Source organism: Nannobrachium achirus (assembly GCF_963921795.1).
Source record: "Nannobrachium achirus genome assembly, chromosome: 4".
Taxonomy (NCBI): domain Eukaryota; kingdom Metazoa; phylum Chordata; class Actinopteri; order Myctophiformes; family Myctophidae; genus Nannobrachium; species Nannobrachium achirus.
Genome location: NC_137813.1, coordinates 36920830 through 36933197, shown reverse-complemented (window position 1 = coordinate 36933197; position 12368 = coordinate 36920830). Strand labels below are relative to the sequence as shown.

General features: G+C 39.3%; 1 protein-coding gene and 1 long non-coding RNA gene across 2 annotated transcripts in view; one reads left to right on the top strand and one right to left on the bottom strand.

Moving 5' to 3' along the window:
• The window catches only part of shank1 (SH3 and multiple ankyrin repeat domains 1), a gene marked incomplete at both ends in the record, with an annotated part of 76111 nt that extends 72462 nt beyond the window's left edge, over nucleotides 1-3649 (top strand). The window contains 1 exon segment of the mRNA XM_080723267.1: nucleotides 3562-3649. Coding sequence (XP_080579393.1) covers nucleotides 3562-3649 — 88 coding nt within the window.
• Nucleotides 3650-9337: 5688 nt separating this feature from the next.
• LOC308283410 lies at nucleotides 9338-10740 on the bottom strand. The gene is made up of 4 exons (XR_013961921.1): nucleotides 10707-10740; nucleotides 10224-10263; nucleotides 9879-9913; nucleotides 9338-9638 (listed from the first exon to the last, which is right to left on the bottom strand). It is a non-coding gene; the product is annotated as an uncharacterized lncRNA (long non-coding RNA).
• Nucleotides 10741-12368: the final 1628 nt, after the last annotated feature.

Sequence of the window (12368 nt, the reverse complement as noted above, 5' to 3'; positions counted from 1 at the left end):
TAGACCACCAACCGCTAGATGGCGCTATTAACCGGATTCACGTTGTTATTTTTTGTGTTGAATTCTAAGATCACACCACCCTGGCGATTTTACTCATATGGATATGAAGCATCGACTAAAGGTGGAAATGTACAGATTTACCCAAAGAGTAACACAATAACGCTAGAAACGAGTCAAACTAAACCCAACAACTACATTTCTCACCGGCCCGGTGTAGTTTCCGCCTTTTTTCGGCAGAATTAATTCAATTTTCTACAGAAACAGGCTATATCAAATATGAATGAAAAAACGATGCAGAGCCAAGCCCCTGGCAATAATGCCCGGATGTTTTGTTTATTTTTGGAACACAGTTCTTATAGAGCATCGCAGTTGAAGCCCCACCCCTTCTTCACTCTGGTGTCGGAAGCGTTTTCCCCATTCATTTCTTCCATAGACATTTCATAAAGTAGTTATTTAACGTATTTTAAGCCTCTGACAAAGCCACCCTGGCTTGTGAGGAATCATGATAATATTCAAAAGATTTTGAATGCAACGATTAATTAGAAAGCTGAAAAAAAGGGCACAAGACTATGTACATCATTATTTTCAAAATTGCGGAAACTACACTCCCAGAATGCATTGCAAATTACACTTATTTCATGAAATAGGCCTATAGGCCTATCCCTTAAATCACGCTCAGTTTAGTTATCCTGGCCAGCATATGGCCTGACATGTAGTGATTTCCATCTCTGTGGACGCTCTTATCGCCATATTTAAAATAGTGCATAATATTTGTAAAAGAAAGACACTCGCTCACAGAGTTCTGTTGAAGTGCTATAATCCACCGGGCAGACCGGGGGCAGTAGCTACTTCCGTGGTAACCGCAAGATACACAAAAGAAGAAGAAGTTCCACCAATCATAGATGTCGATTTCACCGGTACATTTTTAGCAGTATGGGTAATGCAGTTCTTCTCTGTGCGATCTTTATTAAAACATGTTTCATTGAATTGTTACGATTGTATGGCTGATAATGAAATCCCCTATGGGGTAAATGAATGGGCAGTTTACTTCCGACACCTCACTGCGATGCTCTATATGACGTGATCCAAGATTCCCCAATGGGGATTTCAATACAAAAAGTAACAATGTGAACCTGGGTAATAGCACCGCCAGGACTTCAGAGCTCTGTAACTTGTATCTTTTATAATGAAGCTGCTTTAAAGGAACACTTCACCTTCTTTCAATGATATCGCCATATATCAGTCCTCACTAATGCCTTATTAGTTTACATTCACGTTACTAGAAGTTGGGGCGCTTCGCGGCCCTCACATCTAGAGTGCGGCCCTCACAGTTAGTTGTGTACATGTAGTGATTAAGGATGGTGTTGGTTGAGCAATGAGTATGAATGATTCATGTGGACACTTGGGTATAAATGCATATGGGCAGTTGTTGATGGAGATGAGATAGCATTTGTTGTTAGATGTCATGGTTTATTGTCATGTTGTAATATAAGACAGTATTTGTTGCAACATATACAAATAAGAAAGGATATAGTACTACAATGAAATGATATCCAGAATGACAGTATGTAGTATGAACATTAACAGTGAAGCAGTGAATATGAGCATCTGTGTGTTGTTTCAGGGGGGAAATGGCAAAGATCTGTTGAAGAATAATGTGTCAGTATGCAGGTAGGCAAAATAATGGGCAATAGCAACATTAAAAAAATAATGATAATCTGTGAAGTGTCTCTATAGCAGTTACTATTCAGACACTTCTATAGCAGTGTGACATGCAAAGTGTGAAAAATCTTAAACTGCAACTTAGTTGCAGTTTAACATTTTTCACACTGTGTCAGTGTGATGTAAATCGCATATGTGCCCATATATATGGAGATCTGTCAGTCTATGCCCCTTTTATGGGCATATTGGTTGGATTGGACATTCTACTAAAGAATGTATTTCGTACAATTGTAACGGCAGAGGAAGCAGCCAGAACATAGGCAAAAGTCTGACCTATCCGTGTGCAAAAGTTTTGCACACGTTTTTTTTGCGTGGTAAATGGTAAATGGTGCATTTATATAGCGCTTTTATCCAAAGCGCTTTACATAGATTGTGCATTACATTCACCCATTCACACACACATTCATACACCGGTGGCGGAGGAAACCATGCAAGGCACCAACCTGCTCACCGGGAGCAATTAGGGGTTCAGAATTTGCCCAAGGACTCTTCGACATTAACTCAGGGGGAGCCCGGATTCGAACTGGGAACCCTACGGGAACCCTTCGTGCTCTAATAACGGTTTCTCTACCCCTGAGCTATGCCGCCCCTATGCCGTGGTCCCAGGCATTGACAGACAGCAGTAAAAACCTGACGTTGTGTCCGTGATATGATTGTAGATTCGACCATAAACGGCCATTTATGGAAAGTCTATGCGAGTCCCTTGTCCCTTTTATGCCCATATATGGAGATCCCTGATGGCATCAGTAAAGCTAAGTCTGTACGTGTCAGTGTGACGTAAATCACATATGTGCCAAACTGCCCATATATGGAGATCTCTGTATCTGTCAGTCTTTTTCCTTTTTATGGGCATGTTGGTTGGATCGGCGGTTCAACTAAAAATAATGTACATCAAGTACAGTAACGGCAGGGGATCAGCTAAGAACGTAGGAAAAGATCTAGCTATCTGTGTGAAAAGGTTGGGGATGTCCACCACCATATGAGATCCATATTGTGGATTCGACCATAAACGGAAACGGACATTTATGTGAAAGTCTGTGCATGTCATTGTGACGTAAATCACATATGTGCCCATGTATGGAGATCTCTGTATCTGTGATAAGATGATATAGGATTCTAATGAGTGCCAGAATCTCCCGATATGGAATGACCTCGACTATATTATTGCTCAGTAACAGCTGTTGGTACCACTTCTGTCTACTGGCTGTCTCAGAGGTTGGCTGTGGATTGCTTCAAAATGTACCTCCAGGTGACATCAGCACAGGGCAGTGGTCACCACGGTTGCCTCACTGCTTGAAGGTACTCCCAACAGGGGGGTCTTTCTGTGTTGAGTTTGCATTTTCTCATCTGTGTTTGCGTAGGTTTCCTTCAGGTACTCCAGTTTCCTCCCTCACCAAAAGACACTCATTCTACAGTAGGTACTGTACAGCTTACATAACCTTGCTCTTGTCCAAGGTACTGGACAAGCTGCTGGAATTGTACTGTGGCTTTTCACTGTTCATACATAGTTAGTATGGGTCAAATGCAGAGGACAAAGTACTGTATGCCAGATTAGCTGCGGACGGACACACACGCATGATAGTGAATTCTCAAGTCATCTGCAGCCAGCCTCTGAGACAGAGCAAGTGGACAGAAATGGTACTGTCTTATAATAGTGAGCATTAGTGAGGCACTGAGGACCGATATATGGAGATAATGGTTGAACAAATGTGACATATTCCTTGAAAAACTAAAAAGGTACTCGAGTCAGAATAGGAATGACTCAGATCTCTGCATACCCACAAAGTGCCAAATCTCAAAAGTAACATATGTTTTCAATCCTTCTTGATTTCTCCTCAGGCTGTCCAGCAGCCCGTTTCCCATTTCTGTTCTCTCACCTCGGGATGGACGGACTGAGAGGAGGAGGGAGGATGGGAGTCGGAGCTGAGATTGCAAGTGGAGATAGAGCGAGAGAAAGAGAGAATAAACAAGAGAGACAGAGAGGGGGGGGGCAGGGTTTGGAGTCAATGAGGGAAGAAGACACAACTGCTGCTATCCATGGTGGGTTCACTCAACAAATGAGAGGGACCAGATTTCACAGAGAGAGGGAGACAAGTCACAAGGGAGAGGGAAACACAAGGGTGAAGAAAGGGTTGACGGTCCATAAAGCCACCAGCTGACACTCCCCACAAAGTAAAATCCTGCTGTTCATTTAACTCAGAGAGTGTACAAATGCAATCAATAGGACCCACCAGATCCATTTGGTTACATGTTGATACATTTTTACACTCACTATTTTACACTTAAATAGTTACAAATGATTAATGATTAATGAGTTACAATCTCTGTGCCAAAAATCTCATTGGCTATTTTTTTGGCAAATCTTCCCCCACAGAATATAGGAATGCTTGGTTTCAAGTGGTAAACAATGAGGATTTTACTGACTCTAAGAGTCAATTTTTTTACTCAGAGTTAAATGAACACTCCAGTTTTTTAGGTGTAGGGTTGAAGGTTTGCTTACACATACACACACCTGCGTGCAAGTGAGGGTCGCACATAGTGAAACATTCAACATGAACACCCACTGATCCTCACAGGCAAATGTATACAGAGACAGAGCGGCTGTGGCAACCTATATGATGCATTTGTATAACCAAATAATTGAGAAGAACAATCAAAAATAAGCTAGCTTTTCATCTGAGCAGTTTGTGCTGATTGGAGAAAGAAAGAAAGAAAGAAAGAAAGAAAGAAAGAAAGAGAGAGAGACAGACAGACAGACAGACAGACAGACAGACAGACAGACAGACAGACAGACAGACAGACAGACAGACAGACAGGTGTCTTCCTTTGTGCTTTCAACCTCTTCTGTGATATTGACTCGGAGAAGCCATCTTGTCCAGCAGTCTTCTGCAGGCAGGTCAGATCTCTGTCCAAGAGCCACCAAAAGTATTAAGAGTGCAATCAATGACAACTCCAGTGTGAATGGGTATTACGCTTAGTATGGTGTCTGTGTCTGCATGAATGTCATTATTGAGATTGATTGGTATATATATATATATATATATATATATATATATATATATATATATATATATATATATATATATATATATAATGCAGGGATGTATTATCACAACTGCTTAATGTATTGATAAAGCTTTGGCCTCAACAATGAGAAGCTTCTTTCTTGTGATTGGTTAAGGCGAAAGAAGGAAGCTTGCTGTGTGTCTGCGTATGATTGGCCGTCTGTTTACCTCACCACTGGCAGGGCTCCGTGCTCACTGAAGGTCCTGTGATCAGGATAATTATATTTCTCTATAGCTCTTTATCATCTTTAGTCTTATAATGACGTATATACAGACTGGTCACTGTATCACAAATTTGTAGCAAAAATAAGTGCCCAGACCAACGACATACATAGAAATGACACACACTGACAGGTACACAGGTTTCACAGACATAAGCTTGCATGGACACACACACACACGCACACACACACACACACACACGCGCACACACACACGCGCGCACACACACACACACACACACACACACACACACACACACATTTATTACACATGCACAAACACCTGTTTGTGTCAGGGTTTATGGGACACCTTATATATTCACTACATGTTTGGATCCAAGATGTACTTATAAAAAAAAGAGACTGTGCTTTCAGCTGTTGAGGGGATGTGTGACGACTTGAGGAAACGTCTCCCCAGAAGATTCTATTTATTAAGAAAAGACTTCTCCAGTGTCGCCGCCACTGTTGTGTGAACCGCTCAGATGTTCTGTCCAAGGGAGACAGGCTGGAAAGGAGAGGGAGGGGAAGAGAAAAACTGCCATTTCTCGCTCTTTCCCATCCAATCCCCCTACTCCTGCACTACACTAACACATAGTCTATCCCGGTGATTCTCAAACTTTCACATTTCAAGGTCTCCCCTTAACTCTGACACTGTAAAAATGGAACCAAATGAACCCGTCAGGGTTTATTTGGTTCCATTTGTACACTGTCAGAGTTACAGAATTGTATGGGTCAATTTAGACCCCCCTAAAGGAACCCACAGAGTCCCATGGAATCCACTTTGAGAACCACTGGTCTATCCCCCCTCCCTCCCTCCCCACACACACACACACATACACACACACACACACGCAGACACACACACAAAGTTGCCCTCTCTCCACAGACCCCCGGAGGACGAGAACCGACACCCAGCGGGAGTGATTAAAGAGAAACATATATCAGTTTTAATACTCTGATTGTTCTTACAACAATTTTTAAACTTTAAATGGTTCTGGAATACTGATGTTGATATGAAGAGATTTATCGTTACTATTTATCATTACTATCATCGTCCTTACTGTTATTATTGCTTCTGACGCAAACTAAGGTTTCCCTTATTCCGCCTTCGGTGGTGCTCTTGTGCAGTCAGTGTATCTCTTGACAATATAATCAAGATAATCATGTACAGGTACAGAATGGTGGTAGTATATGGATATTTGGGGGGGATTTGAAAGAAACTGTATTATTCAATGCACTGTATTTTTTTACATTGCTCCTATGTACAAAATAAAAATATGGTGGAAAAAAAGGAATAGTATAACATAAAATGTGAAGCACATTTTAGAGCGACTTGTTCTTTTACGCTTAGTAGCCACTTTGATCTGACACTGGTAAAGAATGGGGAAATAAGTGATTTTGTGAAACTGTGAATTGATTTGCTCAACACTTTTTTGCTGTATGGCAACAGAATAACATGTCCTTCTATTGCCCACAACCACTTCACAGGTGTTGGAAATGTAGCAACTGTACTAGAGATGATGCCCATGTTACATGCTATTATAACAAGTATGCATCTCTTTGTTTATCCCCCTCTTTATTTATTTAAAAAGATTATTTCATAAGCCATTTCACCGCTGTTATTTGATCACATACCATATAAGATGTCCATTGTTTGTTATGTGTCCGGAATTGCAATATTTCGTTATTCATTCTTCGGTTTTCCTGTTACATTTTTCATTCTGCATAATTATATTTTTAATTGTTGCTGGGATCAAATATAAGGGCTCTCTCATGACCTCTACCTACAACACATCACCTCTCATGCTACGTGTGTGTATTATATTGTATATCAGGGTAGAGAGGGGAAATTTGCTTTCCTACTAAACCTACTGTCCCTCTCAATGTACATGTGGGGATAGAACATGGGTTTTATGTGCCATTTGTCCTAACGCTATGAATTCAAAGCAAAGTAAATGAGGAGGATATGTCTCTGTAGTTTTACTATGCTGGTGGTCAAGGAGAGAGGATGTGTACTGTATATGAATCCAAGTGATATAGCAATAAGGACGATGAAAATAATGGGCATCCTTATTATGGTTTAAGATGTAAAAAAGAAAGTCTCAAAAGTTCTAAAGAATCTCTGTCTTCCAAATAATGTTTAACATGAAAAAGTTACAATGTATTTGTTATTTAACTTATCTGCTTTCTATACAGTTTGGCCCATTCTCTACATTTACCCGTGCGCTATTCTATGGACCTGACAGTATTAGAACTTCCACTGTTTTTGCACATCATCACTTGCATCTTCCTGTTTGTATAATATGCCTCCTGCAGCCGCTTAAGAATAGCTGTGGCAGTATGCTTATAGCTCTGTTTATTACAAGTGCATTGTGTAATATACCTTTTTTTCTTTAGCAAAACTGTGACCTTTTAGTTATGTTACATTCTTCAAAATTAACTTAAATTATCATTTTAAATAGCTAATTTTTAAGGGTCAACAAGCCAAATCTGGCTTCAAATCTATCATTGGTATCATAGTCTCAGAGATGATATACCAAACCCTGACCCTAAGCCACTCTTCCATGTGGGGACAGAGATTAACTTGATTTGCTGATTCTTTCCCCCTTTCTTTCTTTCCTGCATCTAAATGGCTTTATTGGTAAAGCTGGGTGATTACAGCTGTCAGGAGAAAAATCAAGATCTGAAGGAATTGGTCTGACTGTATAGAAAGCATCTCATTTCCTTTAAGAGATCTTTAAAAAAAAAAGAAAATATGAACTGAAGAAATGTAACTTACATAATATATATGTATATGTGATATACATATACACGCATTCATATAAACTATGAATTTCAAATGTTTTAAGAGATGAATAAATTGTTAGAATTATAATAAAGATACAGAAACAGTGTTTGGAGTTACTGTCCTTGTCTCATTTGTTGTAATAAACAAACTCAACAAACCAGGCTTCCCGCGCCTGGTTTGATTTGTTTAATCAGTGTGGTCACATCCGGTCTAAAGCCCGCCTACTGGATCTGCTGCTTTGGGGTCACACACGCGCGCGCACACACACACACACACACACACACACAGACAGACAGACAGACATAAATAAATATTGTATGGAAAATTATTTAACAATTTGGTGATAGACAGGCCTAGATAGAGATACCTTTCCCACGAGGATATGTATGCACCAGAGCACAGCAGTAGGTACAAGTTGCAGATGAAGGCAAGAAGTATGGTACACAGTACTCGTACAGAAGAATATCACATCACAATAAATATAAAGTATACTAATAATAATCAGGTATCTAGTAATCAGACTAATAATTAAGTGTACCAAACATTTCTCAGTTCATAAAGCAGGATTTCTCAAGTGGGTGCCCCTTGGCACCTTAGGGTGCCATGACACTAGCCTGGCATGGCCAGACTAACATCAATTTTTTCAGCAGATTTGTCTGGTTTCCAAGCTAGAGTAATTCTACATTGTGGAAACCTTGTGTGGTAAGAAATCTAAGTCGTTCAAGTACAAAATCCAAGTTCTTCCGCCACTGATAGATGTTTTGGCTTAAAGGAATTTCTATTTAAAGTGTTATGGGTTTATTAATTTTAGACATGGATTTATTTCATATGAACTACTTGTGATCTTAGTTTCAGAATGCAGAGTGCTTCAGAAAATATTAAGGCTCACTTTTACAAAAGCTATCCACTTCTACACAATACATCTGCCATCTCAAGAATCATCAAATCACATTCCACCATATCACCACACCTATTGGGGCTGTATTTACATACAGTATAATTGAATTGCCAGTGAAAATGTACTGACACTGTATGTTTCTGTAAGCCTAGTTATTAATCACTCAAAAATGTAACTGCGTGCAACCTCTAGTGTCTTTTTTCCCTCCCCATCTCCTGTGGCACAACACAGGATATATGCATTGTAAAAGTTGGTTTTAAACTAACTGGATGATTTTCTCTTTTTTTTAGCTCATTTGTTCAAAGTCTTTCCCTCTAGGGAATTTTAACATCGCCTTTCCATAAGGAACGACAACACATTTACTATCACCCTCCTTTCGAATTTTCACTCCAGATGCAATTAATTACCACCTAGTAATAATGTGTAGTTTTCCTGTTTCCTTGCTCTGGCAGCAAAACACTTTTTGCACCTTTTTACATAAGATTTCACTTCTCCGCTGCATTACAGACTTTGACAAAAGAAAACAAGCTACTTTCAAATATGTATTCTTTATTCACTTCTCTGCTGCATTAGTGACTTGACAAAAATATAAATGTATATACACCCCCCCCCCCCCCCCCTACATAACACTTCTCTAGGGTTATATTGCAAGTAATGCACCATCAAAACTAAAGCATATTAGACAAGATGGGTGATAAATCAAGTAAAAAAATAAGATCTGCATTATTAGCTTGCATAGAGGCAAGAATCAGTTATCCATTATAAATACAATAGACATTTGATCAGAGGGTGGGCTGGGGGGTATATCAATGTAATTAGGAGTAAACTGGTTCAGTTAGTCCAAGGTTGAAGTCCTTTCATGTAGTCTGTTGGCCCAATCCTGCCCTGGCTAGCAGGGACACTTTACCTGGTTGCGTTGATGTTAACAGACGAAGGCCCATCATCTGTGTACAACAAAAAGACATGATCAGGGAACATAATCCACAGAGGTCATCAATTTTACATTATTTTTGTCCATTTCTAGCATTCATCTCCTCAGACTCTGCCTTGTCAGGGGCAGAGCCGCACTTTTATCACCACTGAGTCTCAGAGCCCAGTGCAATACATCATAAGAAACGTTTTCTGCTGCTTGCTACCATGTGGATGCATCGAGGAAAGAATGCAGACACGTGTAACCAACCTACCTTGTGACATTCAGCTTTAAGGCAGCATTCGTTGCCTGTGAGAAAGAAATAGTAATACACATGGATATTACTATGTTGCAGCAGGCTCGCAGCATGAACAAAACAGAACACACGATGAAGAAGGCATCATCATCTCCTCAGGCCCTGGCCTGTCAAAGCCAGGGTGCACGTTTATCGCCATATTTATTCAGAGCCCAGTGCTAAACATCAAAGGAAAGAACGCCTCAATTCTTATTCATTTCACATGGTATGGACTGGAGTGACTAGCGTGGTTTAATTCAAGAGTAGCCTAAGCAATCAACAGTCATTGCAACTTATGCAGTACAGACATCATGTGAAACTTACCTAGTAATCACCGTACAGCGCTTCATCGTGTCTTCCATGCCTTGGAGAAACAAAATACGTTGTTTTTATTAGGATACATTGCAAAATGGACCGACACACACAACATTGAATTGGACGGCATCTCCTCAGGCTCTAGCTTGTCAGGGCCAGAGTGCACTTTATTCAGCACAAATTCAGAGCCCAGTGCTAAACATCATAGAAGATTAAAACAAATCATTTACCGTTTAGCTAAGTTAGTAGTGGGGTTATTGTTTTTATTAGTCCATAATATTCGTCCGGTTAACGTAGGCTAGTTGTGAGCTACACGTTGGAACCATGTGGAACCACCACGTTTAGAGGCCCTGGCCGAGATGTTCACACACAGCTGTGGGTCAACAACACGCTCGGATAAACATTATTGAAAACTACGCATTAATTCAAGTTCAGCACATAAATAACAAGGTTAAATACTTAGAAATACACACGGGAAGACGCAAAAATTACCATTTACATCGAGCGTCGTCCGAATCGTCCCGCAGACCCGCACTGGACTACAGAACTGAAGGAGGTAAAACAAGGAAAGAAAGAACTGCACGTTGAGAATGACTTGTCTTATGTGCGCTCATCGCACGCTGACGCTCTGAAAATAGCCGATCTACAAGCTCACAAGGCGTCGCGTTGAGAGGCGTTGTGAGCTTGTGGATCTGCTATTTTCTCATAGCCACGCATGCTCCTTAAGGACCCCAGCAAAATAGTAGTCTACAAAAATGCCTTATCAAAAACATAATTATTATTATTGTCGTCGTTTTTGATTGATTGATTATTGATTTTTCTATTTGCAAAAATATTCACACAAATATTTAACATTCCCCCCATATATACACAGATGGCAGTACATTTAATAACATTATATATATATATCTTTATAATATTATTTGTGAGAGAGGCCATGGAGGCCATGAAGGGCTATTCCCAGCAAACCAGTAAACGTAACGGTTCCCCGCTTGGCATGTACACTGCTCAATACTCTGGCAAGCTACTAAGCTATGTTTGCCGCCATGATTGTACTTAATTGTCATACAATTAATATAAAACGACATTTTTTATACAGGCATATATTTTAGCCACCTCTCGCTAGGAACCCCCTCCCACTCTACTGCGCATGTGCGACTGCAGTGCACACAGTAGAGATGGGATTTATGGCTCTCTGAAGTGAGCCGGATCTCGGATCCGTTCCTTTCAAAGAGCCATTCAAAAGACTGGCTCATTTGAGTTACTATGTAGATTTTGGCATTTTGATTATGATTACAAATAACTTCAACCCTATATAAATGTATTTCTGACATACATATGTAGCCTACATACCTGCTATTTGAAAATAGCCGATCTACAAGCTCACAAATATTTTTTTTTTCATTTTTTTTACATTTTATTCATTGGAAAATATATATATATATATATATAAAACTAAAATAATACAATAAATACAAATTATGTATGTATATTACATACAATTAAACAGATTTACACAAATGCACAATGTCCACTCCCCAGTCAAAAACATTATTGAATAAATTAACTACCATGGCAATATTTATAAAATATTTATCACCTAAAATAAATGTAGTAGTGGTCTTTAATATTATAAGATTCGGAGGAACACATTTAAATTTACACTTTTACCCCTATTTACTGCACTATAAAGTTATATAGTGGGCAATTGAAGACATACAGAAGATGTGTTTTCTTAATTTAACTCTAAAAAGTAAAGGTATTTCCTCATCTGATGTAAATAATTAGGCCTAGCTAATGTTTTATAAGAGTAGTTTAATTCTCTACAAAGAAATGCTAACTTCATCAGCAAAACAATATCTCATAGACAGGATTCTGCATACTTGATGAATAAGTAAGTACATTTACATTAATTATAATTTTAAATACAATTATTATTTTTACATTCATATTTTTACCTTAGGCCATAGGCATACTATAGGGGAAGGGTGTAGTTCAACTGCAGTGCTTAACTGCATATCCTATATACTATGTCACCATACTAGGCTACTTTGACAAAATCTTGCAACAGAAACACATAATCTGATATCGTCATAGTTTCACATAACAATCTGTGGGGGAAAAAACACAATTAACCAGGAGAAGCCACAGGGT